Below are 24,185 nucleotides of genomic sequence, written 5' to 3'. Positions count from 1 at the left end.
GCCAAGGTGGACGGATCTCTTGAGTCCAGGAATTCAAGACCAGCCCGGGCAACATGGCAAGACCCCATCTCTACTAAAAATACATAAAATTAGCCAGGCATAGTGGCACACACCTGTAGTCCCAGCTACTCAGGAGGCTGAGGCAGGAGGATCACCTGAGCCCAGGAAGTTGAGGCTGCAGTGAGTCATGACTGCACCACTGCACTCCAGCCTGAGCGATGGGAGTTAGACCTTGTCTCAAAAAACAAACAAACAAACAAAAAGCAAAACTCATTCTTAGACAAAAGATACTTTATCCTCTCCCTACAACTGTTGCTGTATATTCACAGTTGTTATTTATGGCTGACTTATAGTTTTATATTACCTACAAACTTTGTAACATCCTATTTTTTTTCCTAGTCATTAAAAACAGGGTAAATCCCAAGGATGTTGTGAATTTGCTCTGAAAACAAACAGGAAAAAAGCTAAAAATATAAAGAATATATTCTCCCCCAAACAATCATCCCATGAAATCCAGAAAGGTAGTTCTCCTACCTTAATACTATGTTTTAAGAGGACACCTACCAGTAGTGATGTATTCAGCTACTAGTTCTGACTCTACCACAGCAATTGATGGACTCTCAGGAGAATGTCTCTTTTCCTGGGTCATCTGAATAGGCACTGCCATTTGACTCAGGTCAATAGTGGGTTGTCTTGGTTTAGATTCCAATTTTTCCTTTACTGCATAAAAAAGTCAGGGGAAAAGTTAACTTTTATTACAAACAAGTACCAAAACCAGAGTTGTCCACAGGAATAATGAACCAGACCTCTGGGGTGCCACACTTGCAGTGACTAAGTAGACAGTGAATTGAAAAGAAAAAAGCAGATTGCTATGTATGGCTGTTTAGTGCACAACTTGCATAACCATACTCAGCAGCCTAGTAAGAAAGACTCACATACAATAACACAAAAATCATCTCTTTTTTATCTCTAAGCCAAACAACTGAATTTTTCTCTTGTACACACTCCTTAAGGTATTTCCTATACCCTTCCTCAAGGTATTCCCTGTGGCCTTGAGTTCATCAACCTAAAAACAAAGGGTGAATAAGCAGTACATAATATGATTTGCTCTAGGACATATCTACCCAGAATAGCACAACACAATGACCAGTTTAATTTGCGCTATTAAAAATTCAAGATATCTCCAAATGAATGTTACAATATCTTCAACTCCTAAAGAATACAAATTTTCATGGTTAGAAAAAAATGGCTTCTCTGTTTCTACAAAAATGTCTGATACAATAGTCTGGAATCAGAATGATTTCCATGAATAGATTCACTTTCTATATACCTTGTTATCAACTTTTCTACAAAATCTATGTGTTCAAAGTCCCCACCTCTATAAGGCATTAACAGAAATGGCTGAGTATGTCAACGACAAAGAACTGAAGAAATCCCTAAGGTCAAAAATAACACCGACAGGATGAACCAAAGACTTACATTAAATGCTAGTAATCTTTGGATCAAACAAGGTAGAAGTTACAATAAACGGTAACCAGTAACTAAGTCCACTGAATGTTCACACCCACTGAGTACATAACCTGACAAAAATCGAAACAATTAAACAAAATAAGTAAAACAACAACAACAAAAATACAAAAGTCACCCTACGAGTAGAGAGGACATTGAACTAGGAACCAAAAGATGAGTCTCACTCTGCCACTAATCAGCTGGATAACCTCTCTAGATCTCAGTTTAGTTATCCATAAAATGAAAGAGTTGGATGACATAATTGCTAAGGTCATTTAAATACTCTGAAAATCTTTGACCTATTATAGTAGAAAAGTCAGTACAACTTCCACAGGTTTGTTCTAGAGTTTATCAAAGATATTTAGTAATTAGAAATACTGATAGGATCTTGTTATATGAAGACAACTTTGCATGACAGCTCAAGTGGCTAACCTATACTATTCAAAGAAATAAGTCTGAAGATAAAATTAAAACAAATCAGAATGTTAGCAAGGGCCACTAAAGATGTTTTGTGCTTTACCAATATCAAGGAGGATGGCAAGGCCCTTCAATCTGCCTCCTGCTACTCTTAAATGCAAGTGGCAACTGTACTGTATCTAGCCTTGTGCTTAGAAGTGATAGAACTACTCCTTTCTAGTGCTAAGAAACAATAGGACTCTCCATTTTAAGCAAGAGACAAAGAAGACAGAGCTGTCAATTTTTTTTCTCCTTTCTACAGATAGTCCATTTGTACTTCAATATTCCTGTGCACATCTTATAGAACAAGTAAACCAGACTGTACCAATGATTATAGACAAGTCCAGAGGGGGGAAATGTGCTCAAATAATAGCAATAATAATAATAATAATAATAATAAATAATAGTAATAATCATAACAGTGGTAGTATTTTAGCACAACCCATCTCTAGAGAAAACATGCTTCATTCACTTGAGCATGTGAATTCATACCTGTTGTCTGTTGGAGTTCTAACAGAGCTTTGATTGTTGAAGTAGCTGATTGTGATTCACTGGATACATCCTGATAAATTATGGTAGGGCTAGTCTCCATTGCAATCTCATGTTCTGACCAATCCTGACGCCGGGAAGCAATTACATGAACTACAGGCTGGGAATCTGTTTTATATTAGTTAAAAAAAAACAAACCCTATAAACAAAGTTTCTCTTAAAAAAAAAAAAACAATTTTTTTTTGTCTGTTTGTTTATCTTTCTATTTATTGTAAATTACATGCTTTATCTCCCCAAGAAGACTATAAGCCCCTAGAGGGCATAATGTCTTTCACTTCTGAATTCACTCATTCATTCACTCATTCATTGATTCCACAAACTGGACACTTACGTGCCAGAATCTAGATATGGCATTGAAGATATAAAGGAGCTCACAGAATAATCAGAGGATGCTCAAGAAGCACATAGTCTGGTTGGGGAGACAGACATGTAAAAAGACAAATTACAATTCAATGTGATAATTGCTATTATAAATAGGTATGCATATGTGTAGGTGAGTGCGTGTTTGTGTACAGTAAGAACAAAATGCTGTAGGAGTCTTACTTTCTCCAATGCACCTGAAAATATGTGTTGTATTACAGCCTGAGCATTCTGTCAACACTTACTGGATGGCTGAATTACTGAAGGAAATCCTGTTCACTGCCAGCAAGAAAAGACAGATGACCTAGAACCAGCACGATACAACAGGACAAGTGTAACATCTGGAGCTCAAAGTCGTGGGTTATAGCCCCAACTATATCAATTATTAGCAGGTTGATTCTTTGGGTCTTAGTTTCACTATTTCTAAAATGGGAATAAAGTTACCTCTCTTCCTCATAGGATTTCTGAGTATGCAATGAAATGATACATGGAAATGAACTTTATAAACTATGAAGGCCAGTAGAAATGTTATTATTGTTTCTTTGTAGCTTGTAAGTTCTCAATTCTAAGACCGTTTGTTAGTTTCAAAATAAGTTATAGCTCTAATCCAAGGCTTATTATATTCATGCTATACAGGTACACATATAAATACTACATGTGCATCAAATCAAGCAACAAGTTATTTTTTCAGTTTTCCACCTATAAAATAAGCAAGTTAGACTAGACTATTACGAACTTCCTAAACTCCTTTGTCCAAGACACCATAGAGGAAATTGTGGAGGATATAAAGGCATGATTCCTTCTTCTAAATTCAGATTATAATGGAGGAAACATCAAATAAAGATATATGGCTTTGTAGCTTCGGGCAAATATCAAACGATTAGGCAAACAAGACAAATAGAAAGTAAGAGGCTGCTTTGAATTGGGATGGTCAGTGAAAGCATCACAGAAGAATGAAAAGAATTCAAGTAGCTCCCAAAACAAGAATAAATATAATAAACGTTTAACCCTCTATGAACCTTATATTTTTTAAAGCCACAGAGTTGTTGAAAAATGTTGGGGCAAGGGGAACAACTCTTCCAACAAAACAGCCTTCCTGAAAAAAACAAAATCAATATACAATAGATCTAGAATTTTTAATTACCATGAACAAACTACATTTTTCTCCCCAAAACTCCAGGTAGAATATATGCCACACTAAAGACAAATAATTTTCCATTAAACTTCCCCAAAAATACAGAAGACTGGACGCTATCCTGCAATATCAAATGCCATGTGAAGCACCGAGCAGCTTTTATTTATTCATTTTAAGTAGATATGTAGAATTTAAACTTAAGAGAATTGATTACATTATGAAATCATTCCTTTTATATAACTTAAGCTCTCAAACTTAAGAAAATTTCATAATGATATAGGCAAAGAATGACTTTGCAACCCAACCCTACAAGACACACTGAATATCCACAAAAAGGCAGGGATTGTGTTTATAGAAATAAGGTAGAAAGAGATAGGAAAAAGGGAAAACAAATTTCCATAGGAGAGCATCTATCAAAGACCATTATCCCAAACAACATCACCTTGTAGGTACTAGAGAGATTGCTACGTCTCTGTCTATACTTAGAAAGAGCAGCTGACCATCATAAGTATCACTGTAGCAACCCTGTGACACAAGATGAGTGTGTGAACCTACTTGAAAACCCGTCTTTAAATGATTCTCTCTCCTACTTTTGGCTTATGCTTAGACCTAAATGAATCTACTGTCTATCAAGTCATGGAATGCAATGACTAGGAAATCAGGGGCTTGATCTCACCAGTAACACGTGCTTATGCAGTGTGCACTCATCTAGACTTCCTGCGTCTCTTGCAGATGGTAGCCTTCTGTCCCTCAGATGTCTTTCTGAACTGAACAAGTATTTATTGGATACCGACTACATATTAGATACTAGAGATACACACTTTAGCATTATACTCAAAGGCAGACTCAGACATCTCTGTGGAAGAATATCTCCTATGTCTCTATTATAAATGGCCTATATCATGCTTTCATAGAATCTTAAGACTTCTCCATTAGAAGTGATCTTAAAGTTTGTCTAATGCTGCCATCAATCTTATACTAAAATCTTCACAGTGTTCCCATGGGTCTGAGAACTCTAGCACCAAAGTACTCACTACTTTCTAAGACAGTTTCCTTACAACTCTGCACAGTTACGACAATCAGAAAGTTTTTTCATATTGAGTAGAAACAGGTCTTGTTGTGACTTCTACTTAGCACTTCTATTGTCTGTTCCTGTATCCACAAAGACCAATTCTTTTCCTTCTTCCACATCACAGTCCTGAAGATAACTGACAAAAGCTCCTATGTTCCCACCAATCCAACCCATCCCCATCTTCTCTTCTTCATGATAAATATCCTGTTTCCACCAACTATTGCTCATACAAAGTGATTCCAAATACCTTACACACCTAAATCATTGCTTCTAAATTAAACCTAAGATATCTATATCCCTTTTACGATGTAATATATACCTTCCCTCTGAAGCACTGTCATAAAGCTCAAGGACTTCACAGTATTTAACTGCCTAGACAGCAAGGCCCAAAATGTTCCAGAGAACATTTGTTCCTCAAGATGTTCTGCAAAAAAGGGTTCCATGGTCAAAAAAGTTGGGGAACATTTTATATTGTATTTTCCACTCTTCATCTTTCATATACATATTAGCACATAATTAATTGCTCTGAAAAGTTCTGCAATAAGTATGTTTCTGCTCAACCTAGATTTATTCCCCACCCTCACCTTGACCTACTGAGATCATGAAACTTAAGAAAGAAATCATTCTAGAAACTGACTTATGACTTACTCAAAGCAATGTCTTTACAAGATACATTTTTATACTTAACTCATGCCTTATTCCATCATAAATCTCTGCCCTTGGTTTTGTCTCATTTTCTTCCACTTCACTTAATATAATCTTGTATTTTAATCCACCTTAAAACCTTTTGGAAACAAAGTATAATATAAATAATCTTTAATACTTGTTTAAAAAAAATCTGGAACACATTCCCAAATACGTTCTAGGCTACCCCATTCCCAAATGAGAAAGGGGAAAAAGCCTATTTAGGAAAAAAAGCACAGGAACAATATGACGCATGATCTGATCTTCAGTAAGTGACCAAGGCAAGGATGGCCTTAATCCATTAGGTTTGGTCACCTAGTTATCTATCCATATCTAGGTGTATACTACTTACTACTTAACAGGCCCACTCACAAGGTTAGGGGGAGCTCCAGAAAAAAAAAATTTGGACTCAGGCAACAAAAATGAGTTTATAAAGTGCAGCTTAACCCAATGCCACAGTTATTATGGTAGATGCTCTGCTACTTTTTCATTCGGTGAAATTTTTACTGAGTATCTTCTCAGTCCTAACTGAACTCTTTGATAAATACCAGATATGTATGAAGATGAATATGATCCTTAAGCTTGAGAAGCTAGTAGCTTAGTTGAAAAGAAAACAATTATAATACACAAACAAACAAAACATACAAAATGAAATGGTCAATGTTAAAAGAGCTGATGCACAAAGCAATATTGGAAGCTTAACATAGAAGAATGAATCCTCGCAGGGTGATCAAGGAAAGTCTCAAAATAGGGTGATGATATTCTAGCCTATAAGGAGACAGTTGAGGAATAAAAATTTCTCTTCCTTCGGGGTGGAGGACAGTAGGTGAAGTTCAGAAACCACAAGTGGAATCAAGGCATTCTCTTGGCATACGTTGTCCTTATTCCAGGACTTGTGTAGCAGAAGTCACCAGAAAAAGGACCTGAAGTCAAGAAAAGATTGATTTTTCCTTAGAGTAGAATGCCAACTATTAAATGTGCAAAGAATAATGAACTTAGGAAAATCATCTACGGATGCTAAAACTACTGGATAAGTGTTTGATGAGAAACACGATATTTATATCATGGACCTTCCTACAAATTATTATTAATCTCAAAGGGAAACATGTTAACTTCATAGTGGAGAAAACCAGACGACATCATCTTAACCAAGTGATCAGTGTGAACGTCATCTATGCTGGGACAAGCTGGCATCATGTTTCTCCTGATAAAACTGAGGATATAACATCCTATCTGTGGAATTCCCGATGAATCTAATCATGAGGAAACATCAGACAAAACCAAACTGAAGAATATTCTACAAAGTAACTGATCTACACTCTTCAAATATCAAAGTCAAGAAATACAAAGAAAGGCTGAGGACCTATTCCAGGTTAAAGAGAATTAAAAAACCATGACAGTTAAATGCAGCTAAATGCAGTGTATCTACCTGAATTTTATTGAGTACAGGTGAAAACCATAAAGAATATTATTAGCTAATTAACAATATTTGAATATGGATTGTAAATTAGATATTACTATAACATTAAATTTCTTGACTTTGATAATTGTATCTTAGTCATAAAAAGAAGAATCCTTAAGAAATATAGGCCTACAAATTTAAGTAAATATAAGAAACATGATAGCTCAACTTACTCTCACATGGTTAAGAAATTTTAAAAATATACACACACACAGCAGAAGGAGGGCAGAGAATCAACAACAAAGTAAATGTGGCAAAATGTAAATAAGTAGTGAGTCTAGGTAAAGAGTATACACAGGAGTTCTTTTTACTATTCTTGCAACTGTTCTGTAATTTTGAAATTATATCAAAAGAAAAGGTCACTTTAAAAAGAAAAAAGTGGCTAAAAACTACAAAAGCAACAATGTAACAGAAAAATAAACTGCTATATAGTACTTACATTCCTAATAAGTAGGAATATTCTCACATACTTTGAAAATCAGCATGACCTGAGACTAACCAACATCTTAATCCCTTTCTCTTTAAATCACAGCATATATATTTCCAGACCTAGTCTTTGTAAGAATGTAGTAAGCAGCTATACAAGGCGATAAGGGGAGGGGAAAACAGATTATAAAAATCTGCTTTACAGTCAACTATGCCTATTCTAAATTGTGAAATTTTCTGTTATAGAATATTTTAAAAAGTAATATACAATGAAAGATATATTAGGTTGGTGCAAAAGTAATTGCAGTTTTGCCATTAAAAGTAATGGCAACTGCTTTTGCACCAACCTAATAGAAGAAATAAAAACAGAAGACACAAACTTATGTCCCATTCTTAGAATAAAAACTGAAGATTCGGTCGGGCACAGTGGCTCACGCCTATAATCCCAGCACTTTGGGAGGCCAAGGTTGGTGGATTACTTGAGGTCAGGAGTTCAAGACCAGCCTGGCCAACATGATGAAACCCCATCGCTACTAAAAATACAAAAAATCAGCTAGGCATGGTGGCACGTGCCTGTAATACTGGCTACTCAGGAGGCTGAGGCAGGAGAACCGCTTGAACCCAGGAGACGGAGGTTCCAGTGAGCTGAGATCACGCCACTGCACTCTAGTCTGGGCAACAAGAGTGAAACTCCATCTCAAAAAAAAAAAAAAAAAAAAAAACCCTAAAGATTCAACTAATGAAATAGCATGTTTGGGAAGTACTAATTGGTTCACAGATCTCTTAGGAAAGGACTAACAATTTCAAAGGATAACCTGGGATTATGTATATACAAACTTCTATTGTTCATGTCCCCTTTTTGCACCAACTCATACCAAACATTTTATCTGCCCTCTTTGAAAATATATCTTGAGTGCAAAAAAGGCCAGTATTGCTCAAGAAACTGCATACCAAAAGAAATGATTGGAGAATAAGTATCAATCAAGTGTAACCAGCAGGCAATTGACTCATAGTCAATACAGAATGATAAAGTCCATCTTAGCAAACAGATTCAGAAAATATTACTCTCACTGATAATATGCTGAAGGAAACTATCCACTCTCTATAATGAGGGCAATATTATGTTTGTTAAAATCAACATTTTCATTTATTTTTAATTGATGAATTTTCAAAGAACATTTTGAATGCTTTCTTATCCTGTCCTCTCCTCACTGGAGTGTCAACTTTCAGTCTTTGGCATTTTTTTATTTGTTACTAATAAAATTCTTATACTAGAGCTGTATGTGTATTTTTTAAATCGTCTATTCTAGATCTAGATTTTATACTCCTAGAGGGCAAGAACTATATTGTACTCCTCTGTAGGGTCTAGCATAATGCTTAGTATGTAGTATAAACTAATCAATAATTGTCAAATTGAATTAATGGACTAATCAGCAATGTGAACCATGTAAAACTAATCTGGGAAGACTCCACCAAAGAGTTAAAATACTAGTGTTTGCACAATCTGAAGACTGTGTATAAGAAAAGTGAAGTTGCTAAGAAAGCACTCCAGAGAGAATAATGGGGAGGCAGAGAGAGGGAATGGAGAGAGTGTGGAAAGAACAAGGGAAGATAAACAGCTTTGCTTAGATGCATCAGAGTACATAAGCACAAACATAAATGTACCACCTAACTATAAGAACAATTAAGATAACTGAGAGACATGAGTACTAGATTTGTAGAAGGTCTCAAAGCTTATGATCATGAGCTTACTTCAAGAGATTTCCTAGAAAAGTAACATAATTCAAACAGCACTGAGGACAAAGAGTTTCCTGCTGTAGAATCTAGCTTCATAGTTCCTTCCGTATAATTAGGACAACCATATGATTATCTGGGATACTTTTCAGAGTGAAAGGGAGTACTTTAATAATTGTGCCAGAACAACATAAACTAGGACTTGTCCCATGCAAATAGGAATGTATAGTCACCCTACTTACAGCCCACTTACAGTCTACCCCTGACCACCTTGATTCTTTCTCAGGGTATAGCAACAACCATTTCAAAATATATATTCACTTCTTTGCATACTTTTTCTCCTACTTACCCAAACCAGAGAGGAAGAATATGAAAATTACCGTCTGGGAATCATAACTCTATCCAGTTTAATATTACCTACCTGACAGATTCATCATCTAAAGTTAATTATTTGATGAACACATTCCATGCAGGAAAGAATGGTAACCTTTACCAAAAATAAAATTTCAGCTCACCGATTTAACATCAAACAACAACAACAAAAATAAAGCCAAAAGAATCGACAGAGCATACAAATTTGTTGTGAAATGCGTAGAAGCAACCTCTAAAACCTCTATTTTAGAACTCAGGCACTATGTCAGTAGTACTTATATAAATCAGAAGTAAAATAGATCTTACCTTGGGAACTCTGGGAGGACTCTGTAGAAGAGGAACTACTATCTGTATAATTCTGTGGTTCTTCTTTTCCTTCCTGAATAGATGAATTACCAGCCTCTGCTACCCTGGATGCTTGCTGTAATGTTTCTGTTACTAGTTGTCTTGTTTGTTCACTAACGACGGTCGCTTGAAAAGTCACTGGTTTGGGTTTAATAAGAACCTAGGAGAAAAGCAGAAATATACTGAGATAAAATTTTAGAACACGATTTAAAAATGCTAAACTTCTAGGTCATAAACTGATATTTTCCTGGTATGGAAAATATTCTGTAAATTATGCTTTTTAGGCACAGTATTGTTCATCAAAGAGTAATTCAATCTACAGACAAATTACAGTGTAAGCCATATATAGTGTTTTAAAGTGGTACATGCCAGACTGCAATAGCCATAATTCTGACAAGAACCTTTGTGCCTGTTTTCCTATGACTTCAGAAGTCATTTTAAAATCTGTAGACTATATAGTAAAATGATATCCACAAGCTGAGGATGGCAGAACAAAAAGACACAAGGAGTCTAGATTCCCAGTGGAATGTTTGTGCTGCAATATCAGTCCAGGACTTCCTTCCTCTGAACTTTTATTAATATAATAAAAATAAAACCCTAATCTATTTGAGCCAGTGTTCTTCAAGTTTTTTTTTATTTCTTTTTTCTTCATTAGAAACTAAATCAAATTCCTAATTGACACACCTGCAAAAAGTAAAACTTGCTTGGGACCTAAACTAATCTTTGAAGAAACCCCAGATGAATACTGATTTGACAACTATCAGAAGCAACATGGAACATGTGTTAGATCAACTCCTGGTAAAAGTAAAAAACACTGAAACAAGTGAAATGGGAGAAAATTTTCAAACTGGGACATTCTACTTCAAAATCTGAACTCCAGGAGTTAACTTCAATTGGAGCTACGGAATAAAAACTATTAACTCATCACAATTATTTTTGTTTCTACCATATATAAGATTCTAAAATTTCTCAGACTCTATTAAGTTACCCATTTCCAAGAGTTAAGAAGGAAAACATGGTTTATATCATACTCTAGATGATGAAGCAAATGAAATTATTACAATTGAACTCCATAGGCAATTTGGACTTGTCACAAAAGCTTATATATATATATTTAAGATATGTAAAGTATTTGGCTATAATTCTGAGGAAACAGACTCTAAAAGTAAATTAGTAGTTTATAGGTAAATTAATACCTCTTATACAAATTCTAGGATGGCATTTCTCAACCAAAACTAATACTGCTTCCCTCGATATTCTCAGAAAAGCAAAATACCTACAAAATAAACAGTAGCCTAGCAACATATGATTAGATCCTGAGCCTCAAATTCCAAGGCAAATTTTCAGAAAAGTTCCCTTATCTTCTATTCGTTGAAAAATAAATACATCTCTAGCTTATCTATTGTTCAAGGGGTCAAGCAAAGCTAATTTTATAAGTAAATAAAATGCTTTTGAAGGCCATGGTAGCTTATAAAAAGTAAATATTTTTCTTTGAGTGATTCTGAATGACTATGATCCTCCCTCAACCACCCCCCTCAAATCACAAAATACACCTTCAGCAAATTGTATTCCCAGGTAATTATTTCCCCATAATCTTTGCTGATAGCACGACATAAACATTTAGATATCTTAAAGAAAGTACTGAAAACATAAATGAAGTTTTGACGATACGTGAATAATTAACACATTCAAACGTAACTTTTAACAATCTGATTTCTTAAAGATTGCTGATCTTTTCCTTCAAATTTCTACCCAGGAATTTTAGGAATTGAAAATATTTAAGAGCCAAGAAAAATCATCATATCTTACAGCATACCTGTGTTTTCCCTTGCTGCCCATAAACAATTTTTGTTGGGATGATTTTAGCTGCTGGTTGAACTGTGGAACCTATTCCTTTTGGCTGCGTTACAATCATTTTGGTGATGGGTCTTGTAGCAGTGAGGATAGCTGGCTTTGCTCCTGTTGGCACTGTCTGAATAGTCTTTTCTCCCTAAATTGAAGTCAATGATTACATAAGAGATTTATATGCATATAAATGATAAGTCCTCTCACTGAAAAATCAGTAAGGTTTTACCAGGATGATGAAAAAGGGGCTGTAGATTATGTAACAAAGTATAACGTTTCCAGGAAATCAAAAATCCTAGACTTGGTCGAAATGATCTAGAAAGTCATCTGACCAACTTTCTACCCAAAGAAGGAATTAATTATTCTCTGATGAGTGAATTTTTTAAAATTACCACATGCAAAAATACTTATTACACTGTCCCATTCACGGAATACAAATAATAGTCAGAAAATTCTGGAAGAAGGTATAGTACACTGTTAATGCTTGTCTCTAAGAATTGGGATTATAAGTCTTATCCCCCAAATACATATTTATTTTCTAATATATTTGAAATAAATATTTGTGTAATTAGAAAATTACTGTGCAATATACCAGTAGCTAAATGTACACACATAAAATAAATCCCCTAAGTTCTACATATATGAAATTATAAGGATATATATTAGAATGTCTACATGAAAACCTATGGGCAAGCAAAATCAGCAGAAGTATTAACATTCTTTCTAAGGTTATATATAGGAAAAATTTGATGAACATATGCCATGAGGAAAGAATGTTATATATTGTTAATAATATATAAGGTTATATGTAGGAAAAAAGGATGGGAAAACTCAGTGCTTCCTATGTTTTACTATTCATATATTACTAATATCCTTTTAGTCTATTAACTAGATAGCTTATATCCATTAACTTTTCATCATTTTCTATGCTTTCATCTACTTTATTCTTAAGTACCATTTTCTGGTCACTCATGAAATCAACATCTTTTTACATGAACTTAACTAAATTAAGTTCAAATACAGGGACTTTACTAAATTATTAAAATTTTTAAAATTAAAATCCATAAACTTAAGACGGAAATGAAAAGATCTGAGAATGTGCACCTCATCAGTTTTCCTTAATTTTTAGCCAGCATCATCTAAATATGTGCCTATCTAAACTTAGCAGCCAGTAAACACAAAGCACCCAGGTGAGCTGACTAAAAAGCAATCACTGTGAATTAGAGCTAAATATAATTACAAAAATCACAAGTTTAACTATCTGTTGTAATTATTTAAGGGAAACATGAAGCATCTGCCAATGGTGTTATTACTTATTTCAACACATGCATACTCTTCACAGCGCCATCTCTGGAAAGAGCTCTAGTTCATTTGCCAAGAGCCACTAGTTTGCAAGTGAGCATACCTATCTATTAAATAGCTCAATGGACCCTGTCCGAGTATGATGAGCCATTTAAGCCAAACAAAACCAACTAGCGGCCTGTTTTTCAAAAAAGCTCTTCTGATGTGTGTTGTGGGCATGCACAGGTGAGCAAGTGGTGAGTAGAGGTGAATGTGCCTATTTGGTCTTTGGCAGGGGTGGCAGGGGCAGAGTCTTGCTCTGTCACCCAGGCTGAAGTACAGTGGCAAGATCTTGGCTCACTGCAACCTCTGCCTCCCGGGCCAGTGATCCTCCACCTCAGCCTCCCAAGTAGCTGGGATAACAGGCATGCACCTCCATGCTAATTTTTGTAATTTTGTAAAGATGGGGTTTCACCATGTTGCTCAGGCTGGTCTCAAACTCCTGGGCTCAAGTGATCCACCTGCCTTGGCCTCCCAAATTGCTGGAATTACAGGCATGAGCCTCCACACCCAGCCCAGAAAACGGTCTTATATGTTGATTTGCTTGTTTCACTAGCACTGCCTGTGTCAAACAGTTGTTATCAGAGATATCTAACAGCTATGAATCATACATGACTCTCAGATCTTTGTGACCACAGGGCCTAGAATACAAAGCAGCCCCTCTTACATATCAAGTTCTTTGAAATTGCAAACCACATTACAAAGGGTTCTGAAAAACTGAATTCTAATCCTGCTTTACTTTTGGCTTACTACGTAAATTCAGGCTAAGAACAATCTGTTTTCCTACACATTGAAAAAATCTAATGCTGGACCCCTACCAATGAAGCTTTTATGAGATCTACTTAAGTGAAGTATAGCATTCCATGTTCTAGTGAAGTCAGACAAGGTAGGGACACTAACAAGCCAAAACAGTTAAGTACCAAGAATAACGAGAAGAAGAAAATCAATGATTGAGGATGTCTTATGTGCCAGGCCCTATTCTAAGCACTTTCACAATAGCTACCAGTTACTAAACAACCTCCCTGGTAAATATCATCAACCCCAATGTACAAATGAGGAAATTAAGAATGAGAGAGGTTGAACATGCTACCCAAGGTCAAACAACTACAATATAAAGAAACAAAGCCCTGGTTTGTCAAACTCCAAACCTTCTACCAACTGCCTTCAGAACTATAAATAAATCTGTTATTTCTTTGATTTTTTTTTTTTTTTTTTTTGAGGCAAGGTCTCATTCTGTTGCCCAGTCTGGAGTGCAGTGGCATGATCATGGCTCATAGCAGCCTCAAACTCCTGGGCTCAAGTGATCCTCCTACCTTAGCCTCCCAAGTAGCTGGGACTACAGGTGCATGCTACTACACCTGGTTAATTTTTTAAATAAATTTTTGTAGAGGTGGGGGTCTTGCTTTGTTGCCAAGGCTGGTCTTCAATTCCTGGGCGAAAGCGATTCTCCCACCTCAGCCTCCCAACCAGCTGGGATTACAGGCATGTGCCACCACATCCAGCCTGATTTCATTTTTTAATAGCTCAAAGAGGTAAAAATGAAAAAAAAAAAAAAAATGAAAGTAACAAATTCCTACCAATTAGTCTTAATCCCACATATTTCTCTTTGCCCACCCTAAGCCAAACACTAGGTCAGTATCTATTGACCATAAGCTGGAATAAAACAGTGCTCCAACAGAAATCCCCCTACAGTTAAGCCAATGGAATTCTCTTTTTGGACAAAGCTAAGCATCTAAATCATGGTCACAAGCAACTTAGCTATGAGCAAGTATGAGCAACATGCTTTAGAAATTACTGTGAAAAATGGTATCAGTTGGTGGTGCTTTAACAGTTATTATATCACAGCAGTAGTAAATCAAGCCATTCTGGCTATTGTAGGGTTCTCAAGTCCTTGTGCAAATATTTATATAGCTGGTCTTTAAACCCTCTGTGAATTGCTAAATCTGCAGTTGAAGCTCTTACTTACTCCAGCATTTAGCAACGTTGTGACAACATTTTTGCCCGGGAGGCCTTGAATGGTCGTTCCTTTTCCTGTAGTCTTTTGCACAACAATCACATTGGGCTTGGAAGTCATTGGGATTGTAGTGATTTTGGTAGTTGTTCCTTAGAAAAGGGGGAAGAAAAGGAGGCCTGAGTTAAGGACTAGAGACACTTGGTTATTTCTATTTATATTATACACAATTAGTACATATAGTAAATGTCATTCCTAGACGACATGAAAGCTGTCATGACGATGAAAATGAAGGCTTGGAATAGTAAGTTATAAGTCATACCAGAATGAAAGAATATTAAGAATTGACTCTTAAAGCAGTCATCTTTTTAGAATCTGAGAACCTATACACAAAACTCAGAATCAAAAAACATCAGTTTCACCATCAATATTCTTTGACTAGTTAAAAGAAACAAATCAGAATCTCTATTCTATGACATATATTTCCCCCAGACCCAGTATTATATCTGTGACTGAAGTGATGGGAAAACCCTTCAAAAAAGAACATGAAGTAAATACTTAAATTTACATAATACTAGGTTCTAGAAAAAACTTATGACAAGAAATAAGCCATTATTTTTCTGTGATTAAAAAAGACAAAGTAGGCCAGGCATGGTTGGCTCACGCTCATAATGCCAGCACTTTGAGAGGCCGAGATGGGTGGATCACCAGAGGTCAGGAGTTCAAGATCAGCCTGTCCAACCTGGTGAAACTCTGTCTCTACTAAAAATAAAAAAAAAACTAGCTGGGGGTGGTGGTGGGCACCTGTAATCCCAGCTACTTGGAAGGCTGAGGCAGAAGAATTGCTTGAACCTGGGAGGTGGAGGTTGCAGTGAGCCCAGATCGTGCCACTGCACTCCATCCTGGGCTACAGAGTGAGACTCAATCTCAAAACAAACAAACAAAAAAGACAAAGTAAATGATATACAAAACAAGTCACAGATTCACTGTATGCTTCTGTAATCTGCAGCACTCTGGAGAGTGTGAGGATAAAACTCTAATTTACATATATAAACTTATATTGTCAATTATTAAAATCTATCTAATAGGTCTATACCTACTGATCCAAACATAGTATTACTTTGCCCTCTCCCACACATCCTTCCATAATTGGCTTCTCTTCTACCTATCAAATCTACCTTCCAACCTTCAGATGTAAATTCTGGTGCAAATCTTTGATTTATTCCTTGTTTTCTTCTCTTTTTCAAAAAATTTTATTTTTATTTTTATTTTTTTAAGGCAAGGTCTTGCTCTGTCACCCAGACGGGAGTTGAATGAAGCAACCACAGCTAATTGCAGCCTTGACCTTCCGAGCTCAAGTGGTCCTCACACCTTACTCTTTGATTTTTTGTAGAGACGTGGTCTCACTATGTTGCCCTGGCTGATCTCAAACTCTTAGGCTCAAGTGATCCTCCTGCCTCAGCTTCACAAAGTGTTGGGACTATAGGTGTGAGCCACTGTGCCTGGACTCTTTTTTTTTTTTTTTTTTTTAAGAGAGACGGGGTCTCACTCTGTTACCCAGGCTGGAGTGCAGTGGCATGATCATATCTACTGCAGGCTTCAACTCTCGGGCTCACACAATCCTCCCATCTCAGCCTCTTAGGTACCTAGGACTTCAGGTATGTGCCATCATGCCTGGCTAATTTCTGTATTTTTTGGTAGAGATGGGGTCTTACTACATTGCCCAGGTTGGTCTTGAACTCCTGGCCTCAAGTGATCCTCCTGTTTCAGCCTCCCAAATTGTTGGAATTACAGGCATGAGCCAGCAGGCTTGGCCTATTTCCCCATCTTAACTCCCTATACCTCTCAACAAGATGAAAGCCCCTTAATCTCCACACTGTACCTTTTTATGATTCCTCAGTGCTTAGGACAGTGGATGACAATTACATTCTTAAAAAACTAAATTTATCATGCCAAGAACCTGGAACATGTCAACTGGTTAAACTCCCTAATTTCCCGTTTCGTCCCCAGTTCTAACTTTCCCTCATGTTTCAAAATCCTATTAATACATAATCTGTCCCTTAATCTACCATCTTAATCTAATTAGCATGTACTCCAGAGTACACACCATAAACTTTAATCTAACAAGTAACTTCTTCATTATGGCTTCCCGTTACCTACCACACAAAGCCCAAACTCCTCTGCCTAGCTTTCCAGGCTTTGTCAGACCTTAATTTTTAGAATTAACTAACGTACACCTCTCCTTTAATGTGCTGGTTTCCACATTGGTCTTTGAGTATACAAATTCCAATGCTACTTTTGCTGCTGTAATTTCCTCTGCTTATGAAAAGAGGCATGTCGAGTTCTTCTTCTACAGGCCTATATATCATCTATCAAATGACTAAGCACAGAATTATTACTTAATAAAAACATGAGTAATATGTCTTCAAAAAATAAACACAATTTTATTATTTTCCACTGGAAAACCTTAATATTCCTTACTTAATTTTTTTAAACAAAGTTACACTAAGAATAAGAATATTCTAGCTATATGTTAATTTTGGCAATACTGCTACAAAAAATGTCTTTATAATATACTTGCCATTATATAATGTTTCATTAGTCCAAGGTAACATGCTCTGAGGTTACATAAAAGAGCATTTTAACCTATGAACTAGCTTCACAACTTTTTCCATTTATTTGTAGTCTCTAAATAGTCAGCTGTTAAGAATTTCAAAAACCAAGCTGCCCATGATTCACTTATACTAACTTTAACTCTTAATTAACTTTAATCCCTCACATGTGATTAACTCTATAGACTTTTCTGACACGGTTTCATACAGACCTCTTTTGACATGATTTACTATGTTTTTGACTTTATGCTAAAGTACAAGGGCCACTTTTTGACAAAACTTGCTTAACAAATGAATTATATTTTTACCTACTAAAATGTCTAATCCCTTCCATTACAGAAGTTTTTCAATTTATATGATAGTTGCAAACCAAGTCCACAAGCTTAACAAAATGTGGTGGGCGGGGTGGCAAATGCCAGAAAATAGAAGAAAAAGGAATAGCATAAGGAAAAGCAAGTCTAACATTATATTAAAATAGAATATAATTTATAATTGATACAATGATCAATTATAAATGTCTGAAATTCCAGTGAACATGTTTCTATATTAGGGGATACCTACATTATATTGAAGAAGTATTATTCATTACAAAAAAGTCACCTTCTGTGCTTTCACAGTAGACTGCCGTTCCCATGTTACAAAAGAATTATACAAGTTCACTTGCTTAGCATTCTTTAGGGCAGATAATAAAACTCATGCATATATTCCTCTGTATCACAACACACAGCAGAGTATCTGGCTTGTAGCATATCAGAAGGACCCACTTATATAGTCTTCACTTATAAAACAATCGAGATATAATGGGTGCAAATAACTGTAAATCTCATTTGGATAATAATCAACTATGATATTGATGCATTTCAGGCATTCTTATTTTTAAAAAAGATTCCTGTAAAAGTTTGGGCATTATAATAGGTAGGCTTAAAGAAGAACACAAATTTATTGGCTCAGATTTTACTATTCTATTTACAAATTCTAAAATTACCTGATAATCTTGGTCTCTTAGGTGAGGTTTTATGTTGCTTTGCTCAAAGAATGAACTAATGAAAAAGTGCAAAAATAACAGCTTCTTTCCTGGACACCGTACTAAAGATCAGTAGAATTAAAGTTTTGCTATTGTCACAGGTTCTCATAATGTCCCCAGAATCAAGGTAGTGAGTTCAACTCTGAAGAATCCAATATAATTATTCATCTAACCCTCAACAAAGCTCACAAAAAAAGTACAAATCTGATAATCTAATATATAAACATGTAAATAAATATTTGATTCTATAAAATATGAATTGGCCAGGCGCAGTGACTGACGCCTATAATACCAGCACTTTGGGAGCCCGAGGCAGGTGGATCACTGGAAGTCAGGAGTTTGAGATCATCCTGGCCAACATGGTGAAACCCTGTCTCTGCTAAAAATACAAAAATTAGCCGAGCGTGGTGGCAGGCGCCTGTAATCCCAGCTACTCAGGAGGCTGAGGCAGGAGAATTGCTTGAACCCGGGAGGCAGGGGTTGCAGTGAGCAGAGATCACACCACTACATACATTCCAACCTAGGTGACAGAGCAGGATTCCGTCTCAAAAAAAAAAAAAAAAAAAGATATGAATCAACTCTAAAGATAGTCATGGATTCCATTTAACTGTTTGCTCTAATAAAAAGAACAAAGTGATCTTTCTAGAAAGTACTCTAGAAGCATTAAATTGCATCCTAGGATATTTATACAGAAGAAGTAAGAATTCCACAAAATAATTTATGTATAATAATGTTCATCATAGAATTATTTATAATGCCACACACACACACCCACGCACACACACACAAGACAGCCTGTAAGCAACCTAAAACTTGCTACGATAAGAAAATGGTTAATATGAGGAGGGGTGTCAAAATACATTTACTAGCATGGGAAAATAACATTACTATAGGAAACAAGGATAAAATCTGACTATATTGGATCCCAATTTAAAAAAATATATACACACACACACATTTATACAAATAAATGAATAGAAAAATGAATAAAAAGAAATATACCTAAATTTTAACACAGTCCTATGGATAGTAAAAATCATAGGTTTTTAATTTTCCTTGAACCTTGCTGTAGTTTCCAAATTCCCCCACAATGAGAGGGAAAGAGTCTTTTTTTAAGTCTTCTATTCTTATAGCTAGATGTGTGAGTGTATTTTAAGAAAAGAGCCAGACACAGTGGCTCATGCCTGTAATCCCAGCACCTTGGGAGGCCAAGGTGGGCAAATCGCTTGAGCTCAGGAGTCTGAGACCAGCCAGGGTGACATGCAAAACCCTGTCTCTAGAAAAAATACAAAAATTAGCCAAGCATGGCGGTGTGGGCCTGTAGTCTTAGCTACCTGGGAGGCTGAGGTATCAGGATTGCTTGAGCTCAGGAGGCTGACGCTGTAATGAGCCAATCACACCACTGCACCCTGGCCTGGGCAACAGAGTGAGACTTTGTCTTAAAAAAAAAAAAAAAAAAAAAAAAAAAGGAAAGTACTTCTTTTTTGTTTGGGGGAGATGGGATCCTAGAAAAAGCATCTGCTCATGGATGAAGACAGAAAACTGTGTAAATTCATTCAACCAGGCTTATCAATAAACAGGCAATGAAATGCTTACAATAAACAGTTTACTATAAACAGGCAATGAAAGATTTTAAAACTAACCTATAATCCCAGTATCATAGATCAACAATAATATTATAAAATAAGAAAACTGTCTTTATAGAGAACAGTGAGATGTAACACAGGATCAGTTTAGAGCAACCAGAAGAAGAGAAGTTCTTTGGAATAAAAGTGTCAGTGAAGCAGAGATAGAGACGTAATGAGCACCATGCAATGAATAAAGTTGTTTAAACTGTATGCCAAGTATATCCTGTAATGCTGGAAAAGTCTCTACTCATGTACACTCATGCACTTGAAGTAGCAACTAACCATGAACGGTTTTATAATTCAATACAAAGATGGATAACACGTTATACCTGTATAAGATATATAAATTTCAAATGACATCTCTGCTTTTAGGAAAATGTGCTTGCTTGTATTGCTCTAACCAGGTACAAAGCAGCTACATTATGAATTAGGTCTGAAAATAAGAGGACTTGTGACATATAAACATTCCTTCAAGCTATATGAAACTACAAATTCACGTATAAGTACAGAAAAATCCTTAAGGTCATAAAAAACTACCTACCAATGAAATACATGATCCCTTTTTGACAAATGTTTGAGTAAGTGCTTTATACTATGTAAAGATACTGTCAAGTAATAAATTATAATTTAAGTTTTAACTGTTATTTAAAATATCCTCTTAAAACCTGGAGTACGATGATTCTTTCCCTACCGGTTTCACCCTCCTCAGTCTGGCAAACATTGGATTTTCTCACTTACATTTAAAAGTAGAGCCAAAATTAACAGCTTTAAATATAGCACTTTATGCCAATACCATGCTCTACTTTGCTTTTTTATTTTTTAACTCCCTGAGTTATCAGCAACATCAAATTACTGCCAGGAACTTCAATCCCTTGACTTTAAAATGTTAGAACAACTCACCTGGGGCATACAAAATATGACTCGTCTACAAAAATGTTAGACAATTAAAGTCTACAGTCTTGCTTAATCAGAGATTATTTACATCGTTTTAATTAAAAATAATAATCGATGAAAACAGATGCCATGTTAACATTCCACATTAGGGTTCACAACCCAAGAACTGCAGAGATTAATGAGCCAATAAAAACCAGGTATGGTTTCCATATACCAATAAATAGGCAGACGGTTGGCTTTCACTATTAAAGTAAAATATTTCTGAAAAGCAAAGTTAATATAAATGGCAAAAAGCAAATAAACTATTCAAATATTTTTATTTTTAATAAACTAAAGTGACATTAGTAATTGAAATTATGAGATATGTTCCCAAAAACATATTTAGAACAAATAATAATTCTTCCACTTTCTAACTCTAATTCGTCTTGGACAGGTCAATTTGCTCTCTCTAAACCCAAATCTATCTTCCTTTGTAAATTTAGTACAACAGCAACCACCTCAGAGTTGTTACGGGGTCTGAATGGGTTGACAAATAGGAGAATACTTTGCAAATGAAAAATCTCTATGCATATATAAACTATAATCTTTCCACTCTGACTAAAAGCAACTAAAGGTTCTTTCCATTTTAAAACTATCAAAAGCTTTATATGTGAATATTGAATATTAAAACTAAAAACTATATTTAATCATGAAACATAAGGACTAAAACAAAGCTTTAGATTTCTAAGCAAAACACTGAGATCAAATATAATCCTTCAATGAAACAAGTTCTTTATTTTTTTCTCAATGAAGGCCACCTATACCTTTAACATATTTCAGATATACCTACCAGAAACTATATTACTGCTAATTATCTTGCCCCCCAAGGTAGCTAATGATTTGGGTACTACTGTAATGATGCTACCACTCGTAGTTTTCACATAGGTTGCAGCTCCAGGGGTTGCAGCCATCCGACCAATGGATGGGCTCACTGTTGGCCGGGTATAGGTTGCTTGTGTGCCTATAGAAAACGAAAAGCCAAAAGAAAAAGTTGTCATTGCTTATAGAACAACGATAACTAATACAGTTTAACTGTAATTCAATATAATCTATATTGCTATAACTTGAAAATGGAATTTCAAGGTGTCAAGACATTAATTTATAATTTTACAGCCAGTTTTCAACACATATAGCAAGTACTACAGCCAAGTCAATTTAATTTTACACATAAAATTTTGTGATGTGTTGCATCAAATTACTAACCCAAGAAAAAGTAGAGTTAACTCTGTTCCCTTCTTCCACTACCCTTCTTCTACTAGTTTTATGCCAAAAGAAACGAATTTAATCATCTTTCCTGCCAGAGTATTTTGGATATTTCTGTCATAGATTTTAAGGTCTCTGCATCTGTTTTATGCTGTCTTAGTGCCAAACCCAATGTTGGCATTGAGCAAATAAGGCAGTATTGTTTGTCTAAAATTTTACAAACTTTCATTGCTTTGTAATCTGCTACCCTCTAAATACACATCCATCTTTTAAAGGGTTGGTTATTCTATCATTTTAGTAAAGATTAAAGTTAAAGCTGCCTAGAGTTGCCAGGAATGTTTCTCTTTAGCCTAAAATTTTCTCTATTTACATATTTCCTCAACTTTAGACCTGTTAGACTATTTTTCTTCATGTATCTCAAAAGATTTTATATCCTTCCCCACTATTTCTAACTGTTTTTTCTTTTCTCCAAACAGGAATTAAAAGCTAACTACATGAGTCTGTTGTAGTTTCTCACAAATCCAGTAACTCAGAAAGGCTATTCCTAAATTAAGCATCAATGCCTTAGGGAGAATGAAAAAAAAAACAAAATGACTAAGATAACATCATCTTCACTTGAAGAAATTTCTTTCATTATATGATAATCAAATTCATGGACCACTTTGATAGCCATTTTCAACACTCACCTCCTCCCCCGCAAAAAATGGTTTTACCAAGTTATTTACCTTTGAAAAATACAACCATTACCCAAAAAGGGAGAACGGGAAGAACAACAAGGAGAATTAGTTTAGATTGGTTATAAGCATACATCTGAATGGAAAAAAAAAACAAACCCCACAAAACTAGTGCAAAGTAAATATGCCATATGGATACATAGTTTTAATTTGGCAAATTACATTTGGAAAAAATTCAAATTAAGTTTTTGTTTAAAAAAAGAAACACTTATTATAACACAGACACATAAACATAGACAAAATATTATTTTTCACTACTTTTCCATAACATGAGGAATCACATATGCATAACACTATTATCTATTTAGAAAAGTTTAGGGGAAGTATAATAGAGTTAATACTAAAGAATAATAGTGTTTAAAAGCACAGGCTTTACATAGAGACAGAAAGCAGAATGGTGATGCCAGGGATTGGAGAAAGTGGGGAAATGAAGCATTATTGTTGAATGAGTACAAGAGTTTCAGTTTCGGAAGATGAAAATGTTTTGTAGATAGATGGTGCTAATGGTTATACAACAATGTGAATGTACTTAATGCCAATGAACCATATATTTGAAAATGGTAAATTTCATGTTATATATATTTTACTGCAATTTAAAAAACAAAAGCAAGCACAGGTTTTGGAGTTAAACTGGTTCAAACCCTAGTTCTGCCTATTTTTGGCTATGTTACCTTAGGCAAGTTGCTGAAAATGGAGATGATAAAGCCTAAAGGAGACTAAGTGCAATGTTTGTAAAGACCTTTACACACTGGCCAATAAATGACAGCTTATAAGCTTGAGACAGGTATCATTTTACACTATTTAAATTCT

At 35.4% G+C, this 24,185-nt stretch overlaps 1 protein-coding gene across 12 annotated transcripts in view; it reads right to left on the bottom strand.

Moving 5' to 3' along the window:
* Nucleotides 1–24,185, bottom strand: part of LOC105468784 (EMSY transcriptional repressor, BRCA2 interacting) — a 107,007-nt gene that overhangs the window by 15,880 nt on the left and 66,942 nt on the right. For 11 of the 12 annotated variants that reach the window (XM_011719125.3, XM_011719128.3, XM_011719131.3 and 8 more), the window contains 6 exons: nt 22,229–22,399; nt 15,257–15,393; nt 11,921–12,094; nt 10,066–10,264; nt 2,458–2,622; nt 565–720 (listed from right to left, as the gene is read on the bottom strand). In XM_011719125.3, the coding sequence (XP_011717427.1) occupies nt 565–720; nt 2,458–2,622; nt 10,066–10,264; nt 11,921–12,094; nt 15,257–15,393; nt 22,229–22,399 (1,002 nt within the window). The remainder of the gene's footprint in view (nt 1–564; nt 721–2,457; nt 2,623–10,065; nt 10,265–11,920; nt 12,095–15,256; nt 15,394–22,228; nt 22,400–24,185) is intronic. The other variant, XM_011719134.3, reaches the window with a different exon arrangement.

This window comes from Macaca nemestrina, chromosome 12, assembly GCF_043159975.1.
Source record: "Macaca nemestrina isolate mMacNem1 chromosome 12, mMacNem.hap1, whole genome shotgun sequence".
NCBI lineage: Eukaryota > Metazoa > Chordata > Mammalia > Primates > Cercopithecidae > Macaca > Macaca nemestrina.
This window is presented reverse-complemented; position numbering and strand designations above follow the sequence as displayed.